The 25772-nt window shown below is 39.7% G+C and overlaps 1 protein-coding gene across 4 annotated transcripts; it reads left to right on the forward strand.

The window, feature by feature from the left end:
* The first annotated feature begins 2985 nt into the window (after positions 1–2985).
* On the forward strand, positions 2986–25529 carry LOC126986712 (osteoclast-stimulating factor 1-like). Of its 4 annotated transcripts, XM_050843069.1 has the most exons (9): positions 2986–3162; positions 3287–3417; positions 6345–6462; positions 11889–11966; positions 12998–13044; positions 15401–15515; positions 20199–20404; positions 21756–21859; positions 23822–25529. In XM_050843069.1, the coding sequence occupies exons 4-9, from the start codon at positions 11918–11920 to the stop codon at positions 23958–23960; spliced, it is 660 nt and encodes a 219-aa protein (XP_050699026.1). In that variant the 5' UTR covers positions 2986–3162; positions 3287–3417; positions 6345–6462; positions 11889–11917; the 3' UTR covers positions 23961–25529. The 4 variants fall into 4 exon arrangements, with proteins under 4 accessions (XP_050699026.1, XP_050699027.1, XP_050699029.1 ...); XM_050843070.1 differs by having other exon boundaries at positions 2986–3417; XM_050843072.1 differs by lacking the exons at positions 2986–3162; positions 3287–3417 and having other exon boundaries at positions 6193–6462; positions 24798–25529.
* The last annotated feature ends 243 nt before the right edge of the window (positions 25530–25772 follow it).

Consider the following 25772-nt stretch of genomic DNA (forward strand, 5'->3'; position numbering starts at 1 on the left):
GAGGAGGCCAAGGGGACGCCCACGGAGTTCGTGGCTTGAGCAAGTCGATAGATCCTGCCGGGAGGTACTCGGGTTGGGAAGGGGGCCTGCATGGAGACTCGCCCGGAGGGACCCCCGGGCTTGGCGTCGCAGGGTGGGCGAGGCGACGTGCCCCTCGGCGTATGCCCCCCTGATTGATTGATACGGGCATGTGGCCCCTGAGAGGAGACGCTTGGCTGTAGCTTCGTAACTAATCACGGGGTATTCAGGAAAATATTCTCATTGTGATTCCCACTCCATATGACTTTTACGGACTCCAGGCAAATCTCACCTAACCTAATCTATAACCTAACCTGATCTCTTCAAGAGTGGGCGCCACACACCCGCACAAAGAAGGGAAATACCCGCCCCGCTCAGGCCGGAATCTTTCCGCTGACATTGAGCGGTTACTGTCCCCCCAAGAGCGAGGGGGATGGGGTGTGTGGTGTGTGAGTCCTGGCAGTACCCAGAGATCAATTATAATGAGCATGAGCTTACTCTTGTCGGAAGGGTACTTGCTGACGATTGCGAGCCCAACTTGTGATTAGGTCGTGGTGGTGAATTACACACCGTTCCGGTACCTCAGTGGTTAAACCTCAGCTGGGGTGCTAAGTTTTGGTATGGCTGGCAGAGGTTTAGTTTTAAGACAACAATCAGATGAAGAAGAAATGAACGGAGCTATTCAGGTGCGTGTACAAAGGAAGGAAACACGTGCCAGTGACGACTCCAGCTCATGATCAGGCCGTGGTGGATTACACACACACACACACACACACACACACACACACACACACACACACACACAACACACGCACACACACATACGTCAGTCAACTGAAAAATATGATATTCATTGATAATTTTATCAGGTTCAAGTGTTTCCGGTTTCCTTCCTTGCGGTTCTCGAGTGAGTAGATGAATAAGTTTCTGTATTACGCGATCTTCATGTAAAGGTAACGTACATATACCTTTCCGATTAGGAGCGTGACAATTTTTTTTCAGGAAGCACTAATTAACTTTTCCCGATATCCTCCATTCTCATTTCGTTATTTTCTTCAAACACGGCGTTATAAATCGGCCTATTGTTCAGTTGAGGTAAGAAAAAACATAGTGATAATAACAATAGTAATGATAATAACAATGACAATGATAGTGATAAAAATAATGATAATAATAATGATAATAATTATTACATTAAGATCAAAATTAACAATAATAACAATTGCATTAATAATAGTAATGATGATGATAATAATAATAATAATAATAATAATAATAATAATAATAATAATAATAATAATAATAATAATAATAATAATAATAATAATAATAATAATAATAATAATAATAATAATAATAATAATAATAATAATAATAATAATAATAATAATAATAATAATAATAATAATAATAATAATAATAATAATAATAATAATAATAATAATAATAATAATAATAATAATAATAATAATAATAATAATAATAATAATAATAATAATAATAATAATAATAATAATAATAATAATAATAATAATAATAATAATAATAATAATAATAATAATAATAATAATAATAATAATAATAATAATAATAATAATAATAATAATAATAATAATAATAATAATATAATATAATAATAATAATAATAATAATAATAATAATAATAAATATAATAAATATAATAATAATAATAATAATAATAATAATAATAATAATAATAATAATAATAATAATAATAATAATAATAATAATAATAATAATAATAATAATAATAAATATAATAAATATAATAATAATAATAATAATAATAATAATAATAATAATAATAATAATAATAATAATAATAATAATAATAATAATAATAATAATAATAATAATAATAATAATAATAATAATAATAATAATAATAATAATAATAATGATAATGACTGCTCTGGAGAAGATGAAAAAAGGGAAGGCACTCGGACCATTAGGATTGTCTATAGTGATATATTTAAGGAAGCTGTGTAACATAACCATTGCCGATATAACGATTTTAAAGGAGGTGCAGGACAGGAGATGCCAGCTGGGTAGGGTGATGGTTACACTGTTCCCACCTACAAAGGGAAAGGAGATGCTTAATCCTGTGGCAGATATCAAGGAATGAGATTGCTGAACATGGGATGCAACGTTGGGAGAAGGTACTTGTGGAGAGATTGAGGATGTTGACTATGATTGGTGAATGTCATTTTGGATTCCCAGAAAGGAAAGTCAACATCGGATGTGATATCTATTATGAGGCAAGTACAGGAGAGATGTATACTGAGAAGATGAGAAGGATGTTTCAAGTTATTTGTCGATATGGAGAAGACATTTGACAGTCCCAAGAGAGGCGATTAGTTAGTCATTATGAATTATGGGAAACACTCCACTATCCACTACAGAGGCAGAGAAAGACCTGGGAATATATGTTACCAGGCTACCAGTGAAAGCCAAATCCGTGCCAATCGCAGCGGACGGGTTAAGACGGAAAGCGCCGGAAAGAAAGGTTTCAAGAGTGGGAGAGAGACTCATAGGCCATCCAACCCTATAAATAAGGGAAGAGAGGGACGTTAAACAAGAAGAACTATAACAAGCATAAGAAGAACAAGAACAAGAAGAACAAGAAGACGAACAAGAACAAGAAGTAGAAGAAAATAATAACAACAACAAGCAAACTAATCCATCACCCCTCACTCATGGCAGATCAACACAAGATTCCGGCACCACTGACTGACAGCTTGGCGTCGGAATAACATATCTATCAATGGCGCGTGTTGTAATGTAGCCTACACTCTCCCACTTGTGTCACTCTCTTGCGTCACGTCCACGGGGTGTTATGGTAGCGTTCGGCGGTGCCTTCCGGCCTCAACACAACCATGACTCACGGACAGGATGGACAGAATGTTACAGAGAAAAGTCGAGGCGGTCCATTTCTTTCTAGGACAAATTATGCTTGCCCACGACTTTCATATCCGTCTCCTTTGTCGTCGAGTTTGAACCAGTGGTGGAGAAAGAAGCCTAAATATTATTCAAGACATGAGCTAGGGGACCCAGTTATAGCCGGGTGGATGATACAATATTCAGTCCCACAGAAAAGAGTGTGAAGTTGATATCGATTATTCTGTGAGTGAGGAATAGTGTTGGTGTGTCATTCTCATTATCAAATGTTTGTGGTTCTTGTTACGATCGATTTTCTAAGGTCAGAAGAGCTAGGTCGAGTTGTCATGAGTGTTTGTCCCATTCACAGCGCGGAAGTCTCGCAAAACTACCGCATGGGTCATAAAACCACCATGAAAACCCCGACAACTTGTGTGGGAGCCTTTTGAAATCGGTGGACCTGAGAGTCTGCTTGGAGAAGGAATGAACGGAACTATTCAGGTGAGTGTACAAAGGAAGGAAACACGTGCCTAATTAAGTTGTGTATTGTAAAGCACACAAAAGAAACGTGAATGACGCAAAAGGAAATGATTGTGTGTGTGTGTGTGTGTGTGTGTGTGTGTGTGTGTGTGTGTGTGTGTGTGTGTGTGTGTGTGTGTGTGTGTGTGTGTGTGTGTGTGTGTTGAAATTGTGTTGATATTTTACGATGATTTTGAAGTGTAATGATATTTTTTATACATCCTACACCGTACTGCGATAGTGTATCAGTGAGAGCAAAGGCTGATTCAAACTTATGGTTTCCAGCGCGGTGACGAGAGAGAGAGAGAGAGAGAGAGAGAGAGAGAGAGAGAGAGAGAGAGAGAGAGAGAGAGAGAGAGAGAGAGATGACTCCAAATCAAAATTTCTAAAAACGACGGGGCGTGGCCGCATGTAGCCTAATTTTCTAATGAAATAGTTGCTGTACTTTCAGTTTCTATTGAATTTTGGGGGCTAATGGTTTTTAACCTGTCCTCTGTCAGCTCTTTGAATACCCAATCTTTCGGAGAATTTTTGACTTTCTACAGATAATCTGTATGGGTTCAGACATATGCCAAACAATGGGAAACATTCATAAAACAACTCACCGAAGCCGGGAAGGTAAATATTCAACCACCTCTGGTCGAGGCTAGGGAGTGAAATGTTCTGATCAAATCCCCTAGACTTACTTGACTTCGATCTGTGACATCGTAATCATCTTCATCTGAATGTTTTCCCAGGGCAAAAAAAAAGTATTGATCTGACAGGACGCTCACACCGTGATCACATAACGCTGTTCATTGTTCATGGGCACAGTGATGTGCGGGAGCGCTATAGGACACATGAGTATGAGGCTGGCGTCATGCAAACTTTTATTCACAAGACATTGTTTCTGGGGCTGTCTTCATGTCAATATGTAGCCTTTTTAATAACATATATTCGGATAAATGAGTTCCGAACACATGCGTACAGAGGGATATATGTATCATCCTGCTTGTCTAACAAGACAAAACATTATTCATGGGTGATATCTCGATAAATGTTTTGTTTATTGCTATTACCTATTTTGGGTGTTTTTTTCTTCCATTTCATAGTTTTTTTTAGTTTACTTGAACTACTTGAGGCAGCATTCTTCGTGAAAATTAATAACAACCGTAATTAATACGACCTATGAAAACTAGGTCGAGATTGATATTACTCACGCGCCAATATCTCGATCATTTCCTACTTAACTGGTCTACTGGTCTTCTGTTGTCATACGTATATCTACAAACTCTCAAGCCTCTCAGAAAACCATAAAAAGTGCGTAAAGATAAAACAACTGTAGAAATGGCCATGAAATGTATGTGTGCTAAACCGCGCTGCCGATCGACGGCTGAGGAGTTCTTTTTTACGTACCCCATAGTACCCCTTAGCATCCCGTGGTAGCCAATACCCGCGGCTCACCATAGGGGCACTAAAAGGCAGATGAATATACATGAACCATAATCTAATGAGGCCAGAAAGGAGATTAAATAGTCTCTAATGAGTGCTCTTTTGGGTTCATGTTACAGAGGAGTTAATATCTTGAGTGTCATGTAATATTATATCCTCCCTAGAAATGCCCAAAACTCCTGCACAAGCCTTGTCAAATAATATGTGATCTTGGGTACGGAAAGTTAAACAAAAATATATAACCCTCAGCTTAGGCCGCAGGAGCGAATTAATAAGGGACCACTGAGAAACTAACATAAAACTGTAGCTTACGTACGGTAAAGTGTATATTATATGAACATTTATTTATCTGGCATTTGTTTTCTCTCGCAAATCGCTATTTTTTTGTCTCTCACCCCTTTCAAAAAATAATTTCCGCGAAACAAAAGAACGCAAATCGGTAGCAGACAAGTCAATTAAAACTCACCAGCAATAAAGTTTCGTCCTCATAATACGTAGAAATGACGATAGATAAGCTTAGAGCCCTTATGAAACAATTAATGGGCCGGAAAGGCGGACCTACGTACTCTGCTGACGTCGGAGTTGATATCGAGCCGCCGTCCGACATTTTGCAGCGCGAAGCGTATCATGTGTTACGTAACTATATATTGACGTACCAATAAATGCGTATGATATTATCGTACGCATTTATTGGTACGTCAATATAGTAATACTTCATGTTGCAACGTTGAAGAAAACTTCATGATAAAGCTTGGTTATTTCGGTCGTAAATGATTTTTTTTAGGCCGTATATGTTGTTTCGGCCGTGTGCCAGTTCGGCGTATTCGCCCGGCCCAGTTTGGACGTTACGGCTTGAGCATGACTCACGGCCGTGCACGACCCCCCTCGACCCATATGTGTTTCCACGTACACTTCGTCGAATTGGGCATTGGGCATATTATGGTTATTATTGACTTGCACAACAAATGGGACCTCGATCAAAACACTCCGTTGAAAAAAAAATTAAATGGGACTCGGCCCCCTCCATCCAAAATAGCTGTAGTGGCAGTAAAGGAAATAGATACTGACCTTTGATGACACTCAGATTGTTCGTGTACCGATTGATTGATTGATTGATTGATAGTTTATTGTTGCAAGTAAAACAACAAAGGAGAAGGGACGAGCATGCAATTCCAACCCCCAGGCAGTACAATTTATCATTCCAGTCACACTCTCTCTCTCTCTCTCTCTCTCTCTCTGAGAAAGAAAATGTATAATCCAAAATCTAGTTTTCTTGAACATGTTACAAGTGTGTCCACCTCTACACCGGACGTGTACTGATAACGCCACAGCAGTCATACGCTCCTCCCGCACGTCCCCGATTAAAAGTTGGTCCCACAGTCATTCACGGCACGCCCTCCTCATGCAGTAGCCCATACGACTTCACGCATAGAGGGTCGGGTTGTGCTGTAATAAGGAATAGTGGTGTAATATTGCAGTGTGCATCAGCGAACTGAGGAATGAGTGAGTGCTTGAGGAACAGGTGAGAGCGAGCGAACACCTGTTGCCTTGGACGAGCAGCAGCAGCAGGCACACACCCGCGGCGCCCGCAGGAAGGTACGTACGGGAGGCTCGGGGCGGGTCCTGAACATGTCACGCCCAAGCTCATATATTTGTCAAGGCTTTCGTAGGAGTTTTGAGCCTTCCCATGGGTAGTTTTGTGATCCCTTGTGGTAGTTTGACACTTAGGTACCATCAAGCTAAAAAAAAACACTCACAGAAAAACATGAAAACCCGACTGACCTTTGGAAGTAGTTGATGTGAGGGGCGGAAGCGTCTGAGAATACCAACCTTACCCCTGGATGTACCCTGTGTAGTGTAGTGTAGTATGTGCCATTGTGTGGGTGTGGTGTCTCGTGGCAGGCTCTGTATTGTGGCTCTCCTTCAGCCACCATAGTGTGATTTCGTGGCTGTGGTGTTCTCTGTAGTGGCAGGCTCTGTATTGTGGCTCTCCTTCAGCCTCTACAGTGTGCTTGTATTGTGGACGTAGTGTCAGAATTCGACCGCTGTAGTAGCTTGGGTTTTATAGGGTGTAAGGATGCCGTCAGTGGTGAGTTTCATGATATTTTGAGTGAGTATTTTGAGGATGTAGCCACTCAGTGTACAGAGGGAGAACAGAACTGAGTACACACACACACACACACACACACACACACACACACACACACACACACATGAGTAAAATGGAAGAAGTAGATAATGAGAAATTGCTAATAACAGAAGAACCTTCCAGCAGGAATACTAGAGGACATAGTAAAAAGTTGAGGAAGGGAAGATGCTCAAGAGACATAAAGAAATACAGCTTCCCACAAAGAAATATAGAGGTTTGGAACAGACTAAGTGAAGAAATAGTATCGGCGAGGAGTGTGCAGAGCTTCAAGGAAAAGTTGGATAATTATAGATACGGAGACGGGACCACACGAACGTAAGCCCAGGCCCTGTAAAATTACAACTAGGTAAATACAACTAGGTAAATACACACACACACGCACACCATCTTTTTTATTTTTTTTTACAGCAAAGGAGACAGTTCAAGGGCATAAAAAATAAAAAAATAATAATAATAATGAAAAAAAGCCTACTACTTACTGCTCCTAAAAAGAGTGCAGAGGAGTGGCCAAAAGAGAGATCAATTTCAAACGGAGAGGTGTCCTGATACCCTCCTCTTGAAAGAGTTCAAGTCGTAGGCAGGAGGAAATACAGATGAAGGAAGATTGTTCCAGAGTGAAGATGCTGGTTAACTCTTGCATAAGGGGTTTGGACAGTATAGGGATGAGCTTGAGTAGAAATTCGTGTGTGGCGAGGCAGCGGGAGGGGGGAAGGCATGCAGTTAGCAAGTTCAGAAGAGCAGTCAGCATGAAAATATCGATAGAAGATAGAAAGAGAGGCAACATGGTGGCAGAATTTAAGAGGTAGAAGACTATCAGTAAGAGGAGGAGAACTAATGAGACGAAAAGCCTTAGACTCCACTCTGTCCAGAAGAGCTGTGTGAGTGGAGCCCCCCCACACGTGAGATGCATACTCCATATGAGGGTGGGCAAGGCCCCTGTGGATATGGATAGCAACCGTGCGGGGGAGAAGAACTGGTGGAGATGATACAGAACGCCCAACCTCAAGGAAGCTGATTTAGTGAGAGAGATGTGAAGTTTCCAGTTAAGATTTTGAGTTAAGGATAGACTGTATATTCACTCCTGGTTAGGTTAGTTTTAAATAACATGGGCACAGCTCTATCAGTGTTTCTCCAGAATCATTTCACTGAAAAACTAGTAGTAGACATTTGAACTATGAAATCCCCCAACACAGTGGTAAGAATTATTAGGTTCAAAGGGGGTGGAGCTCCCCATAAGGTTACAAATATATATCTTTACCTATCTTACAATGACCTGAAGATCTCAAGCAAAACACACTTTAGGGCACTAAAAGATAATTGAACATATATTTGTAACCACTGTATGGGAGGGCACAACTCTTGGTACCACTATTTCTGGTTGTATTTTATTGTTTTTGTGTACTACTATAGTCCAACACAAACATGAAGTCCATTTGGGTGGACTCTGAGCCTCTCCACACTCCAAAGCCCTGCTGCATCTCCCCAATACAGCACTCTCTTATGTTAGCTATTTACCCTGTTTATTAAATATTCTTTATACATTAAATAAGGCTGTATAGTGTTATGAATATGTCGCTTTTTAGAATATTAGCAATGAATTGTATAAATTCCATAACAAGTGACACCTTTGCTCTCTGATGTCAGTGATCAAGGACACCATGTTACTTTCTCCCAGTAACCCTCCCAGTAATGGCATCTCCTGAACTGTGCTGTTGTTGTCCTTGTTCTTTTCTTCAATGATTTCTGTTTCTCCACATCTCATACAAGTTGTTCTTTTGTTGTGCTTGGTCATCTGGTGTGGTGTAACTGTTGCAGAGTGGTCATCGCAGTGCAGTATGACCGGTAGTCTGGTACAAAGTGTTCTAGGTTTTCCAGGTTTGCCTCGAACATGATGTATTGTGTGTTTTTATATTCAATATTTTCCTGTTGTTCAGTTGTAAGCTATTTGTCCTTGCTTTGTTGAGGATTACAGATGCCAGGGTGTGGTTGTACAGACACTCCTTACACAAGATATTTTGTTTATTTTGTATTATATTTCAAGTTTTTCCTTAGACTAATGATTGCTTTTTTTATTCTTCAATGTCTTGGTTCTTCATTCTTTTCTGTATATCCTCAAATTTCAGTCTATGTCTCCGTGTGGCAAGTTGGCGCACATTTATTCCTAGCTGTAGTAGATACTTCGCTTGTGGGAGGACTTTTTTGTTTTCATATATTTTTGCCCTTGAGCTGCTTCCTTTACTGTAAAATAAAAATAACAACACTTCACCTGCTGTGTTCATCAGGGCTGTTGGCCTGTAGTTCAATTCGTTCTTACTCTTGTGTCCTCAGTAATGCAATAAGGTTTCTACATTCATTCCATATTCTTGGCACCCTTCTTCCCACACCATTAAATGCCTTAGTCTTCCTATCAGTCATCTCCCGACTTCTATTCTTGTAAAGCTCATATGGGATATTATCTGATCCTGCTGTCTTACCAAACATACTTTATCTCACACTTCTTGACTTAATCTACACTGATCCTTTCATTCAGCTCATCCACATCCTTTGGGTTGAGTGTTAAACATACTTTTCACATCAAGCACCACACCAACACTTCTCAATATTTTCCCATAACTCTTTGACCAAATTTGATTTTTTCCTTCTCTGTGACCAGTTTACCATTCTTTTTCAAGCTTTCCTTATTTTCACTTTAGCCATCTCCTCTTCTCTCATCAACCTCTGCCATTCACAACCACCTTCATTCAACCCTTTTTTCGTAGATACGGGATCACACTTCATTTTTGCTTTCATGATCTTTAACCCGGTAGCAGTGAGGATCATGTTTTTTAATGGTCCCTCTAAGCGAGAAAAATGAGAAAAATCACCTCTCACACAAATCATTTTATAATATATATCGAAGCATTTGTGATCAGTTTATGCATCATCTATTTTGGGGGGTTTGTATCATGGCACAAATTTGGCCCGTCGCTGCTACCGGGTTAACGGTTACTATTGCTACATACAGTATGTTGCCCAAGCATTCTGATATTCACCCTCATCTCCTTCACTTTCATGCCACTATTTTCTCAACCATCTGCAATGTCCCTTTACCCTCATTCATTTCTTTCTTTTTGGCATCCTTGATATCTTCATGTCACCAAGATTTATACACTTCCATTCATTTATTCTTACAAATTTTATCTGCCAGCCTGCAGCACCTCTCACATTCAATATCAATCTCTCATTTAAACTATCCATCTTATTTAGAATTTCATCTTCCCAGCTTCTTTCACTCAAATCTACCTGAAAATTCTCCTAATTAACATCTCATCCTTGATTTCTTCTAGTCTTTGCGTTTGTTTCACCTTACCATACAGCAAGCACTCCACCACCAGCAGATTGTGATCCAACACAATATCAATCATTCCATCCTCATCAACTCATTTACAGATAGCAATTTCACACATTCTTTCATTAACTAACATTTATAATCAATCACAGAGTTTTGGTTCCCTCCACTCCCAAGTTACATGTCCCTCTGCCAAGAATTCATTCAAGTTTTCTGTATCCATTTTACTCACAACCTCAACAACCATTTCACCACTCCAATCCATTTGCTCCTGTAATACCACCTCTCCCTCTATACATGCTTATGTAGAAATATTCCTCTGTATATAAACTTACTTCCTCTATCTCTGTGTACCTCTCTTCACTTGTAAAAATAAACACTCTCTCACCATATAACTTCAGGGCATTCCATAAACCCTTCCTGTCAGCCCTGTCATTGGTCTTTCCCAAGTCCATGAGAGCAGCAAACAGCTTCCCATCCTTCTAGGTATTTTTCAACTAGTAAATGGAACAAGAGCTCACTGATGCTTCACATTTGGATTTTAGGTACATAATACACACACATAACTTACAACACACAAATAAAGGACAGTCACTTGGTCAGTCATCTCATCAGGAATCTCATGAAGGTTCAGAGGTTAACAAAGTGCTTTCTGATGTTCTGAACTGAATGTCATCTGGAAACTTATAGGAATAAAGGAACCCTTGTCAATACTGGTACATTTTAATGTATTAAATGTCACTAACATTAGATGCACCTACTCAATTCATCTTACCCAGTTCCACTTCCTCAGTTACAGATGCTTGTGCTATTATATGAACGAGTTACTGTCCGACTTACTCACATTCTCTCGTTCATTCATGCACTCGCTTACACTTACTCACTCTGTTACTCACTGACTTACTCACATTCTCGTTCACTCACATTCAGACCGTTACAAGGTGTATACCTGCCCCTTCTGTGGACTACCATTTTATTTATGATTACTTACCCCCAAATGAAAAAAATATTTATATATACAAGTGTTATGGGCTTTTCAGTAAATGAACAATACAAAGACGAGGAGCTTGCACTCAGGGTATAGAAAACTCTTACTAGTTGTTTGGTTATCCACAACCGTGCTGACAACACAAACATATGCACAACAGATGCTCATATGATTTGTAACTCCTTTCATAACAGGTGGAAGTGGTTTTGATGTGACTATGGGATCAGATTAATTCCCAAACCTTTTCAGTCAGTGAGTTGCAGTTTGCATGGAACATGGGTGTGCCATGTATGTCTTTGTATATATGATTAGTATGACTTTGAAGCTCTTTTTTTTATATACTCCTACATCTTATTTTGTTGTGTAAGGTTAAAAACATTCCAAATATTGAACCTACAAGCCATGAAGGGTTGGCCAGGTGTCTAACAGCTAAAGATGAGAGATATCACTTTGATTATTATATGTGATGTAGCCTATACAGGTCAGCCCTAGAGAGCCTGTTGGTCCCTTGTTGTGCCTCCACCAGTTCCTCAGTGTATCGTGCCCTACTCCTGCAGGTGGTGTGGTGACAGCAGCAGCAGTCAAGATGTCCACTCCAGCCAGAGCAGCTCCTCCTCCACCCCCTGTCAGGAAAGGTGTGTATGTACCTAGCTGCAGTATGCAGGATAAGAGTTACTCATGTTATATAATATAATATATATATGTATGTATGTACACAGTAATGAAAGGGAGGTTACTTCTCACAATTAATTTGGTGCTGGTTTGTATTATATCTAGCAAATGAAAGTAAAAAGGGAAGAGCAGAATGAGCTTTCACTTTATTTAAATCAACTTAACTAATTGCACTACGTATAATGGGAATTAGAAAATCAATAGAGTAGGGCATAAAAGGTTTGAATCAACACAAGTACAACACAAATAAAAAACTCATAATCTAAGAAGCATGAAATAACACACTTGTGACACACACATAAATGCACTCTTGAGCCTTGCATCTTGGTGTTGATCATGACAAAAACCTCTTACAGTATACTGGAGGTGTCATTGCACATCAGAGTCTGGAGTCATCCCAGTGTTGTAGCTTTATTTATCAAGCTCTACCCGTTTAACCATATCATTTGTCAATTATCTTTTGCCCGTTAGTCCCACGCCTTCCCCCATATCCTGTCCTTGATTATGTGCCCTCTCTAAGACTTTCCCATCTTTTTATCAGTACCCTGGCTTGGGGGGTGGGGGGGAGGATGTGGTGATGACTGTCCATTCATCACCATATAGTGTATCTGCCCATTCAGGCACACCCTTCCAATTAATACTCATAAAAATACTGAAAAAGTGAGGTTAGTACAATGAATTACTGTGAAAATAACATTTACCTTTCCTTATTAGAACAGTATTTCATTTTCATACCTCAGTTAAGGTTGCCAGGGTAGCTATTTTCCTGATGAATATAATGGCTTGATGAGTTTGAATTGGCAAATACACCATAACCACTCATCATGATAACTTGCATAAAATTATATTATGTTAAAATGAAGTCTAGATGTTTTCCATACTATGATTGAACAGAATACATCCCATTCTTGTGTGTGAGTGTCAGAATGAACACAGAGTCTACCATAGTATATAAATGTGTACTTCAAACACTGATATCACTGTCTGTTGGCAGGTCATGTACAGGCGTTTGAGGCGATCTCCAACTATAAGGCAAAGCGAGTGAGTACCAGGTGAAGTGGACTGTGGTTCGGGTAAAGGGGCTTCCAAGAGGGTAGTATCAAGACAGCTGTCCATCTGGAGTTGGTCTCTCTTTTGGCCACCCATTTCTGCTTGCTTTTATATGAGCAGTGCATATTGGGATTTTTGGTTCTTTTTGTTTTTGCCCTTGAGCTGTTCTAGTGTAGGGAGGCATGTACATTGTCATAAAATCTTTTTCTTTCCTTGCAGGTCTAGTCTCCACAGGCTTTTTCTACTTTGTTTGTATGTTTATGTGTGGGTGGGGTGGGGCGGGGTGGGGCAGGTAGCCACACAAGCATGTGTGTCTAACTAGCTGTAGTATACAGGATTTGAATAAATTTTGTGTAACCTGTTTCCATATCTACTCCTATCTAACTAGGACATTCCAAGTTCCCTTTCTCTTTTGTCTTCCAAACTAGGTTCAATATCTTCAACCTCTCCTAATGCTAGTTGTGCTAGACTAGGTATTAGAGGCTGTATGCTCAAAATTCTCCCTTAGTATGTCTTAAAGGGTCCTACTGTAATAATCAGTGCAAGTGAGTTCTGGGAGGCTGATACACGAAGAGTCACCTTGCTCCCTTTGGCTTATCATTGGCCAAGTGTCTGGAAGACAAATAGTGAAGTGTCTGGAAGACGAATAGTCATGCCACCCGGTGACACTCCTGGCAAGGATTCAGTGATGTCTAACCAATCACATGCAAGTAATGGAAAAGCTGATGTTCATGAATAGGGCAAAACATTCTTGGTTGAAACAGGAAATGAAAACCAATTGGTGGTATTCTGTTTTTGGTGGCATTTAATAACTTGCTTCACCACATGATGCAATAAGAATTCAGCTATAGGGTGAGGTGGACACAACCCGTACTACTAGCGGGAAAACATTCATTAAAAATCTGTATTTGCCCGAACAGGCAGAGCAAAGAGTGCATAATGCTTCTCAGGAAATGGGCTTCCTCTATGAGTATCTGTTGAGCTTCCCCAGAGAATATTTTTTCTCCATAGGAAGGTTTTATTTTATTTTTTCAATTGCTGTATGGCTTGTGACCAGAGGTGGTCACGGCCCGTACAATTTTATAAATAAATTTCTTATAAACCTGGCTTTGCACTAAGACTCAAACCCAAATGCCTAAAGTAATCCTTAGGCTGTGGGCTTCCTTTGAGGTATCAGTTTAGATTGTTTGGACTTCCAATTCTGCAAGTGGTGACACTGTTTTAACTCGTAATTTTTAGGTGGTTTTCTATGCTCGTCAAATGTAACCAGGCTTTACAATAACATTTTGCGTCCATTAGCTGTACGACTCGTGAACTACCCACATGTTTGTTTACGGGATTCCCACGAACACTAAAACTCGGCACAACAATATCTTTCCATGCTAATATCTTTTCAGTATGATCATATTCGCCATGGAAACCTTCATCAGCAAAGTCAAGACATATTCACAATCACCATACACAATATTATGAGGCAAGAAAATTGCATAAAACAACTCAAAAATTAAAAAACTCGCCTTGCATTTTCATGCGTGAGGCTTGTGGCACAAGATGGCTGCGTCAGCTCTTGGTGTCCCATTTTCTTTCTTCTGTAGGAAGCGAGACTTTCCTTGATGTTTTGCTTCAACAAGACGGCCTTTGTACGTCTCGTGACTGTGTACGTGTTATGTCCACCTCACCCTACATGTGGCCAAAGCAGATGGTTCCATCCTTCCTTCCTTCCTTCATCATTTATTCCTTTCCTTCTTCCACTTCCTCTCTCCTTCCCTCCCTTCCTCCCTTCCCTCCTTCCACACTCCCAAGTCCCTCCCCCCTTCCCTTCTTCCCTCCCACTTTAATTCCTCCCTCCCTCCCTTCCTCCCTTGCTTTCATCCTTCCTTCACCTCCCTTGCTGAATGGTGTTTCACTGGCATCTGGCATCCTCAAGGCCACAGCTGGCTGCCCTCCTTTGCCTCAGAGGCTCTTGTTATATCGGAAATTTCAGTAGTACATTAGATGTTAAGTTTCGTATCTCAGAAGGCTTATGCCACCTTAAAATTATTTTAGAAAGTGGTTAGCAAAAGAAAGAATGCTTAATACATCTTATAAACCTCTCTCTAGCTAAATAAAGTGGCTAAAGTGCCGACCACTGTTTAATTAAATCTGAAGCCTTCCAAAGTGATCCGTGGGAATCATTCGCCTTTGAGCATTGCCCTTCAGTGGTTGTTAGCCGGCGTGAGGGATCCTTTAGTTTTCGAGCACATGTCCCCAGTCTGGCTGCAGCTCTTTGGGACCTTATTAATTGCATATCTGTGCTGGAGAAAGTGATTGATAGAACTGAGTTGCAGGATTTATGTATATGTTGCAGGACTGTGAGTTGTCTTTCGAGGAGGGAGATCTTCTCTTCGTGACAGACCGTTCTGACCCCGATTGGTTTCTGGCCATTGCTGACAAGAAGAAAGGTTACATTCCCAGCAACCATGGTGAGCACAGCAACCAACTGAATTCACTTCCATCTCTTATCAGTGTCCTGTAGGATTAAATTCCTGCCATGAAAGCACCACAACATATGTATTTCTGAGAATGCCTATCACGTTCCCAGATTCTCCTTGTTATATCATTCATTTCTCATCATTCCTGTTGATGTATTTGTATATTTGTTTGTTTTTAAACATTGCTATTGTTTTGATCATTCTATTTAACCCGGTAGCAGCGGGGATCATGTTTCTTAATGGTCCCTCTAAGCGAGAAAAATGAGAAAAATTCACCCCTCACACAAAACATTTCATAATATATATCAAAGCATTTGTGATCAGATTATGTATCATCTATTTTTGGGGGGTTATTTCATGGCACAAATTTGGCCTGTCGCTGCTACCAGGTTAAGTTCACAGTGAGATTTCTCTCCCTCTTGGATGTTGTTCCCATGGATTGCCCTTCTTTATGTTTCACTTTGATCATAAAGAACTATAAGCCATACTGCTGTGCACCATCTTCTGACTCGTACAGACTCTTATAAGTATTTTTGTCATTCTTTAAGTGAGTGGCCACTCTGACTTGTACAGACTCTTATCTTAAGCATTTCTGTCATTCTTTAAGTGACTAGCCACACTTTTCTGACATTTGTATATATCCTATGCCAACAGTTTGAAACGCATTTTCTGAGACCTCCAGAAAAGTAAATGCATTTGTTGATATTGGGGGGTTTCCTTGGTCATATTTATATTTATGTTAAATTGAACAAGTGGCATCTCATGTTACAATTTGTTATTACTTTTATTCTTAATCTATTTGTATACAGTAAACCCTTTATAAATTGGACCTCTATATTCAGGATACCAGATAAACTGGACCCTTTCAGGGTTATGGACACATGCGTAAATCAGACCAAAATCCAGGATATAAGCATGTGTCCAGCCAACATCAGGTTGGATGTTGTAAGATGCACCAAGACCTGGTTATAGCCAGGAATTTGGTGCAATCCAGACCATGTCATTTCAAAACAAAGGCTGTCAGCCTTTCACGTGCTGCCCCTCCTGAACCCTCATTAGTGTAGAACACGGCTGCTCATTGGTTGTTTTTATTTTTTGATTGTATTGACATTCACAGGCAATAATTATATTAGCGTTCAAATTCAATACTAATTTAGATTTGTGTGCACCAGATGTAGCCATGACTTTTTCACCTGAAACAACTTTCCTGACAAGCATGGCATGCCTCATACTTTATTTATTTATAAATTTACAAATGCTGCAGCCCTCACCGTCTCACCACCTCATTGCTCAAGACTATGTATACTCCAGAACCATATAAATTTATGTTTATACAGCTCTACTCCAGCTCCCCTCTGATGTCTTAATCGTTTATTAAAAAATTAATCAGAATTGCTGGTGAACTCTCCTCTGCTTAGTGATGCTTGAGTTTTTAAACTTAGGATATTTCGGATGTTCGGCTATTTTGGATGAAGTCTCCCCCAATTAGTCCGATTAATAGAGGGTTTGCTTTATATTAATATATAAGTAGCAAATATGGTCAGTCAGCAACATGAAGATTGCACTCATGTCTTTGCTTATGTACAACTGTGTAGTTGAACTAAGTTTTGAGTCAGGATGACTTGCAAGCAGCTCCATGTGTTTAAATGATCGTATAAGTAATACTTTAGTTTTGAGAATATATATTTCTTCTGAATTAGTTAGAAGTGGTCATTCAGAAATAAATTAATCATGAGGCCATACTTGTGCTGTGAGGTGACTTACATTGCCTTGCAGCAAGTTTTATTGATTGCTTATGCTTCTATATCAGGGTTGGCCACTTAAAAAATAAAACAACGGTTTAATCCCTAAGGGACACAATAAAATCCAAGAGGTGAATCCGGAGAATGCAAGAAACAACCAGTTTTCAACTATGGTGGAACTGTAGTGCAGCGACGACCTGATGAGTGAGCCTCCCATAACCCATTCAGCGAATGGGGTACCTCTTTGGCCGACTCGGTAAGGAGTGGCTTTCCCGTCACGCTGGTCGCGGGTTCAATCCCAGGCAGCCGGGGAATACCCTCTCCTTGTTGTGATTAATTTCTCATGTGTTTCGATACACGCAGAGGACGTGTGGAACCGAGAGTGTAATAGAAAAAAGAGAATAGAAAATCTCTTCATTAAAGAACCTTGCATCTGGCGTTATTTTATTTTGCTATTTTACATCTGCCGATAGGTTAGAAACTTTCCACAGCCCCTCATTTCGCGAAACAGTATCGCATCTAACAATTGCTCTGTGTGCATCCAGCTTCTTGCTTGGCAGCGGCCATTTTTGATTGGTACCATTGTTTACACTGCGGTGCCACCATACACAGCCCACACCACAGCTACCTGCTTCCTCCCCTCAGTCCCCTGACTAGTTTTTGTGCTGCACGCATGTGTTTCGTGTCTGGCGGTATCAGGCAGCTAGTGATGGCAACCTTGGGAGGTGCAGGTGGTTGTAGCAGGCTGCTTAAAAAGCCTGATGGACCAAAGCTGAAGCAAGAATATAGGAAGAGACAGAAGCTGAAGAAGTAAAGTTTGCAGGACTACATGACCCTTTACTTATGTTGATACTTTGTGTAGTTGTTTAACTTCCTTGGGATAAGAGGACGGAAATATGGGAAAATTATGGTAACTTTTTGGTGATCAGAGTCTCTTGTTAATTTGTCCCCATTTAAAGTTTGCCCCAGATCTGGCAATTTTGCATTTGGCATGATGTTTTCAGTAATGCATTCGCCAGACGCGAGGTTCCACTGTACATTTTTCGTAAAAGCTCATGTGATACTTATAACAAATGAAAATCACAATGAAATAACTAATAATAGCAATTAGAAATATACAAATAATGTCTATGTGTGCACATGAGGTAAAGGACTTGGCTTTATATCCAAATATCCTTGTATGCTGAAGCCAAAAAAAAAAAAAGAAAAAAATTCTTCACAACTAGCTGTGTGATTGAGCCTCTAGGCCTTTGTGTGTGTGTATTTAGGCTTAAGGTTGTCCATTAGTGCATTCAGATGTAGAACTATAGCTAATGTCCCGAGGAGACAAGGAAAATATAAGAAAACAGAGGCATCCGCACGCAGGACACTCGTCCACTTATGAAATCCACCAATATTTCCTTCTGTGGGTCACTCGTCCTTTAGGGGTTAAACCAAATGCCTTAAACCAAGCAAAAAAGATTTTACCAATCATTTTCTTCCTGGCATGTATATACACTTTGTTATTTTTATCACTGTGTTGATTGATTAAGCATCACTAGGATTAGTAAGATTAATGGAAAATTGAAGTAAAATGTAACCAAAAACATTCAAGTTACATCTGAGTATGTAAATAGACAAATTGAATACTGTATGTTCTACCATATGGCACAACCCTTCAACCTCAGAATAATAAAGAGTAAAGAGGGATTTGAGAAATACAGTAATAGTACCAACCCTCACATATGCAAGTGAAACGTGGGCCTGGAATGAAAGTCAGAGGTCTAGAGTGCAGGCAGTGGAAATGAGTTATTTGAGGAGTGCTTGTGGTGTGAGTAGAATGGATGGAATGAGTAATGAAAGTGTGTACGAGCATTTTGGAATGTGTCACAGGGGTGAAGGGAAGAAGTGTGGAGTGGTGGAAGAAGTGAAGCGACAGACTTTAAAGTGGTTTGGCCACATGGAGCGAATGGAGGAGAGTAAGATGACCAGAAGGGTGTATGGGAGTGAGATGAGGGGAGGGAATGCTAGAGGACGACTTCCAGTGAAATGGAGGGATAGGGTGCAAGAGTACGTTTGAGAGAGGGGGGAAAGATCTTTGAGAAACTTTGAGTAGGCAAGGAGGGAATGTCTGGATAGAGAAAGATAGAAGCTATTTTGCCGTGGCTATCCCCTGGTGGGAGCTCCTAGGAGCAGGCGTCGATGAAATGATGATGATGGTGAAGGCTGTGTTGTTTGTCTAGGTGTTAATTACCGTTTATTGTGGCATACAAGTTGACCCGACGTATAAGTCAGCCTCAAGATTATTAGCTCAAAATTATGGGTTAGGCCCATACTTGCCGTAAAAGTTGACCCCAAAGCTACTGGTAGGCTTCATGCTCTCGGCGGCATCCATTCAATACCCAAACATTATTCACATGCCAACCTGACACTATGGGTGGAACCAAGGCCATCTCTGTGTAAAGGCCCGTGCCTGATCTTGCGAGCTTGCCATGATGTCATCAACAGAGTCATTTGGTTGATCAGTTAGTGAGCAGCCATCAAACAGTGAGAATCTCTGCTCTGCCAGGGAGAAGGCAGGGGAGGCCAGTATCCTAATTAATTAATTGATTTGAGGACTGTCAGCTGAGGGTGGGTGAGGCCAGTATGGGTGCGGATACTTAAGGGGTACACTTGTGCATATTAAACACTGCACAGGTTAAAATACTTTTCATTTTTTTTTCAGTGGAATACTCCTTCTTATTACCAGTTCTGATATCTCTTCACTTCCTCCATATTATTGCTTTCCATGTTCCTACAGTTGCTGCTGGAATAGAGAAATAATGAATATATATACATAATTGGAAAAAAAAAGTTTTTTTGGTTAAAAAGGAAAACAAGCAGTTTCTAGGAAACTGCACTACCCCATTAAGACTTGCAGAATATCTTTCCTGAACCTTGTGTTTTCCCTCAGTGAGCAGTGAGAATGCCAGGATGCCCATTGTGGATGCTGGAAGGAGAGGCAACTTTGAGCTCCTGGATGAGTGCTTGGTGGCTGGAGTGTCTGTCAATGCCTTGGACAAGAGTGGCTGCTCTGCCTTGCATGGGGTTGCCCAGGGTGGCCACGTGCAATGCCTCATGAGACTTCTGAAGGAACCCAAGCTGGCGATAAACCTGCAGGTGTGTTCTAGATCATGTTCTCTTCATTTCTATCTTCCACATTTACCAGAAACGCTCTTTTTTCCAAAAGTATATAAAATATCCCTGCGCTTTATGCATGTCTCTTACAGATCAGAGACCAAGCATCTAAGGTATGAGTCACTTAGCTAGGAGGTTGGACGAGCAGCAGTGGTACACAAAGCATGCAAATTGCTAATAGCAATGCTCTGTAAGTGAGGTTGAATTTGTATAATTATTTACCAAGCAGATTGGCAAACGAATCATTATTATGTACAGTAGGCATCCTAATACATGAGAATATGGGTGGCACAAGTTCATGCACTAGAAACTTGGCTTACTAGGAATACAAAGGAACCTTGGTTCTCAAACTTACTCATTCCTAAAAGCTGTTCAGAAACTGATTTTTTTTAATCTGATATAATTTTCCCATAAAAAAAATGATGTTAAATAGATTGATCCCTAGAGGATTGCTGCAAGGGAGTGCCCTGAATGGTTCTGCTGAGCTGCTGGGAGACAGTTCCCAATAAGTGTGGTGGACATTAAAACCACCCTGGATGAGAGTTGGGGGGGAAAGCTGATTGAAGAAGTGGCAGTACTCTTATTCTGACAAGGAGACTTCTTGTGTGCAAAGTGGGCAGCATCTGATAATCCAGAGGGTCTGTGACCCTGTATCTGATAATCCAGAGGGTCCGTGACCCCCTGCATCTGATAATCTAGAGGGTCCATGACCTCCTGGAATCCAGGTGAACGGACTTTTACTTTACATTACAAAATGGTGCTGTTTCAGATCAGGTTTTGCTCTTGTTCATCTGGTGTAGATGTTGCTGAGTGACGTAAAGTCAGACATAATGTTGTTTACCAAACAAAAAATTACTTCAGAAAAGTGGCATAAAGTCAAATTTCATAAAGTTAAAATAACATAAAGCAGGGTACGGCTGTATGACTGTATATAACTAATCACCTGGGATTGAGGAACAGATTATCCATTTCACATTAATTCTTATGGGAAAATAGTCTCTGTTTTCAAACAAGTCTGTTTCTGAACAGCTTTTATGGACAAATTAAGTTCAAGAACTGAGGTTTCATTTTATGTGCAATGGTGGAGAGAGGAGCTTGATAGATTATGTAGTTGTGGTAATGGTAATAGGGTGAAGGAAACTGTATTGAAGGCAAAGGCTGTGAGAGGAATATTTAATGGTTCTGGCCACTTTGCAGTAGTAGCAAAAGTGAAGAAAATTAGAATTTAATGTAAATAGGAAGGAGAAAATTGAGAGGAAGGAACTGGCAAATGGCAAGTGAGAGGTAGTGTGATGGTGATTCCTTGAAGTTCTGTAGATCCCTATGCCTACAGAACAAACTTGGAGACACTCCTCTTCACTGTGCTGCAGTGCGTGGCCACAGTGAAGTGGTCAGAGTGTTGCTGGACCACGGTGCACAACAGGACATAACCAATAGGTGAGTGTGTCTGCACTGCCATATGGGATCTGTTGAATGATGGCGATAAGGTTACTATAGTCCATTAACACTAGCTAGATCCCTGGCTCCAGTACTCTGTCTATTTGTAGCTTGCAATAGGATCCTAGGCTGCTTTTGTAAGCTCACCGCTGGTTGGACAGCGGCCTTAAGCGGCCTTCCCCTAAATATCATAGAAACAGACTACTAGTTTTATGCTCTGTAGCCCACTCATGTCACATAATGCATACTTGGTTTGTTCATCACTGGATAGTAGAAAGATTATGAGTCTTAAAAATAACTCATATTTACAAAAAATAAAGGAAATAATGTGAGTTGAAGTCAAAGACGGGGTTATAAATGTTTATACTGCTCTTTATTCCATGCCAATTTTTTCATAGAATTATTAAGCTACTGTAAAAATAAACAATGCCATCTGATTAAGAAAATTCTTCTGAAGATGATAGTGTCAACAGATTATCGATACATTAGAAGGGAAGGGAGGTAAGCAAGCTATTATACAATACAAAGTTGTAGGCGATGGACGAGTGGCTTCGTAACATAAAAGCATAGATAGCCTAATATTACAATTTATTAAGTTAGTATAAAAACTAGTTTACCTCCCTTCCTCTCTAATGTATCGATAATTTGTGGACACCATCATCTTCAGGAGAATTTTCTTTATCAGATGACATTGTTTTTAAAGTAGCTTAAGGGGAGTGCCTGGGGTTGATTTTTAACGAATAATTTTTTAAAATCCACGAAATAAGTTTTCTTGCTCAACATGTCAGGGATACCATGATATATCAGGTAGTGGTTTATTTTTTCTAGACTTGAAGTGAATGGACTATAGCAGGAGGTATCATGTGCATTAAAAATGACACCAAACAGAGTCAGATGGTGATTGCTGGCACAGGCAAGTAGAATGGGAAGGTGTCACACCAATCCATCTACAGGTCCAAGTCAATCCCACCCAGAAGTCAACAAACTCAGTGCCAGGATTAACAATCTTACATAAAACTGCTTTCATTATCTGTAATTTTATTCCCCATCTACCTTCAGCATCTTCTTGCATGAATTACAAATCTCATTCACAAATGAGGAGAAAATACATTGTCCTTTGAAGTTTCAAATAAATAATACCTAGCAGTTGATCAACAGGGCAAAATTTGGCCTGCACACCTCTAGTAAAAGTAATGAATTTGTACAGCCCACCACCGTCTGAAACTACTAACCCCTTGGCACACAATGAGTTTCATTTTACATGGATATTTGCATCCCCTCCCATCTGGCCGCCTCTGGGCCTTTTTCTGCATGCTGAAATATTTTGTTTCTTCGTCAGTTTTCACCCTGACAAATTACTTTTATCCTTGTAAATATTGTATTGGTGGTTTTGTTATTGGTTGTAGTATAACATGACTAAAAATACAAAATAACACTTTATACCCATTTATGTATGCAGAATAGAGTATGTGTAAACATGTTTTCAACTAACCTTATGTTCCCACCTCCATAGCTAAAAAATTTCTTGGCCAACTAAAACATGTCAATGCATCAACCAATTTTCATTTATGCTTATGCGTAGCTCACCATCTATTTCTGAATTACACTGCAAGAGGCGTCATGGGTTAACTTTTGTGCAACATTTAGTTCCACGCCATGCATGTCATAGTGCGCCATGGGGTTAAGTAGTTTCGTTTGACATATAAAAGATGTATATTTGGGAAAATTGTTTTTCATAGTGCCATGAAGCAAAATTAAGTATCAGTGACTTGCTGTCATGATCTGTGATGGGTTAATGCTTCCCCATAGGTGCTACAAGGATGGTAATCCCTCATCTTGCCTTTCTAACACATTTTGGGTATTAACCTAATTTGAATTACTGTCAAGAACGGGAAATGGATTTGGATGATGATGATCATTACCCTTCCTCTAAGATTTTTTTCCTTTGTGCACTGTTTTCAGGGATAACCAAACTCCTCGCAGCCTAGCCAAGAATGGCATCGTCATATCAATACTTGATGAGGGGCCTGAGCATCAGCAGAGGAACTCTGGTTTCGAGAGTCATGACTATGGTGCTGAAAACTCTGATGATTCAGACTGAATAATCAAAGTTGTGATTTAGTATAGATGTGCCTTACTGAAGCCTTTGATTGAGCCTCAGTGATACCACACTGTGGCTCTTATCACTCACCTTCCGAGCTGGTTCACTAAACTTAAGTTTTATCCACTTTGTTAAAAACTCAGAAAAGTCTGATATAAAATTACTACAAGGGATTATGCACAGCCATATAAGATTGAAATTAAGTAAAGCATCTCCATAGAGACTAGAACAATGAGGTCTGAATTCAAGCGCTAATTACAACGTGTTTCTACACACTTGTTGATGCTATACGTATATGTTTTCCTTATTTTCCTTCCTATTTTCCTGACGGATACCTCAAAATTCTGTTAAAAAGTGACTGCTATATTGGTTTAGAGTAGTACACATAAGTAACATGAAAAATCAGTTTTTCTTAAACGAGCTGTGGTTTGTGTTGTGTTTTTACAGTGACCTGCCCTATCTATGAACTATAGCACAGCATGGCTATGCTGTAGTTCCTAACTATTACTTTCTGATTAATTTTGATTTTTTTGCTCTGTTGATGATAAATCAGTCTGAGTAACCAAAAGTTATCATACTTGATAGTAACAGCTCGTCACCCTTTAACTTTTCTGTATTTTATAGCTTTTCTGTTCAATTTTGATTAATCTTTCATTATATTTGTACTGACTCTTTTATTTATTATATTATCTACTGTCCCTTTAATTTCATTCATAATTATTGTAGTCCAGCACCATTTGACCAAAGATGATGTGTTATGAATTTTACTGCAAAGTTAGTATCATTGAATAATGGTTATTTTAATCATAAAGTTTTTATTAAAAAGTTTGTCCTTAGGATGCAGTGCTGCCTGGATACTGCATAACATGCAGTTGACAAAGAGGCAAGAGGTTTGGTTAAATAGTTGTGAACATCATTTCACTGAAGCTGGTGAAGCTTTGTCAGGCAACTCCCTTACTACACCTGCAGACTGAGAAGTATGTTCTACATTATCTTCACCCTCAGAATTGAGATGAGCAACTTATTTTATAGGATTATTTTATCATGAAACTTAATGTCTGTATTATTCAAATCAACCAATCTGAGCAGCAGCACATTTTACATGGTGTACATAGAATTTATAATAATTATCTATGGGTAATGTTATATTTTAAGTCAAATACCAAAGCAACACAGGAGCAATGTAGCACTTGTGGCTTAGCAGGATGAGTGAAGGAGCTGGGTGTGTGTTTAGGGGTGTGGGGCAAGAAAAGGACAGATTGGAGTAGGTATTTGAGGGGATGGTCGACCCTCATTTATGAACATAGATTGAGCATTGGTTCATGACTTGTGTATCTTTCAGCAATTACTGATACAGGCATTACTGAAGTGACATGATACAGTTGCAGCAATATCAGATAGATAAAATGGAAGTTTCTGCAAAGAACTGTGTTTAAGTATTTAGCATACTGTAACATTCCTCCTGTGCCAAAGGTTAAGTGTTTGTGATAGATTTATTGAAAGTAACTCATTATGCAATATTGTCTTTCAGTCTAGTGTGTTATTAGTTATTAAAGTGCCTCACACAAATATGGTATTTGGTTTATCCATGCATGCTTGTACACCCCCTCCAAACACACACAAAGGACTGGAACATGTAGACAGGGAACACTTTGGTTTATCCATGCATGCTTGTACACCCCCTCCACACACACACAAAGGACTGGAACATGTAGACAGGGAACACTTGCTGGTAAGGAAAGGAAAAGGAGACATGAACATAAATTGAGGAAAACAAGAGGCAGGAAGACTGTAAAGAAGTTTGGCTTCCCA

The sequence above is a fragment of the Eriocheir sinensis genome, chromosome 62 (assembly GCF_024679095.1).
Source record: "Eriocheir sinensis breed Jianghai 21 chromosome 62, ASM2467909v1, whole genome shotgun sequence".
In the NCBI taxonomy this organism is placed as follows: domain Eukaryota; kingdom Metazoa; phylum Arthropoda; class Malacostraca; order Decapoda; family Varunidae; genus Eriocheir; species Eriocheir sinensis.

Excerpts from the sequence above, each read along its gene's own strand:
- LOC126986712 (XM_050843070.1), top strand. The coding sequence starts at position 11,918 with ATGTCCACTCCAGCCAGAGCAGCTCCTCCTCCACCCCCTGTCAGGAAA. Across the intron at positions 11,967-12,997 it reads TCCACCCCCTGTCAGGAAAG|GTCATGTACAGGCGTTTGAG; the intron begins GTGTGTATGTAC and ends GTCTGTTGGCAG. Across the intron at positions 20,405-21,755 it reads AGCTGGCGATAAACCTGCAG|AACAAACTTGGAGACACTCC; the intron begins GTGTGTTCTAGA and ends CTATGCCTACAG.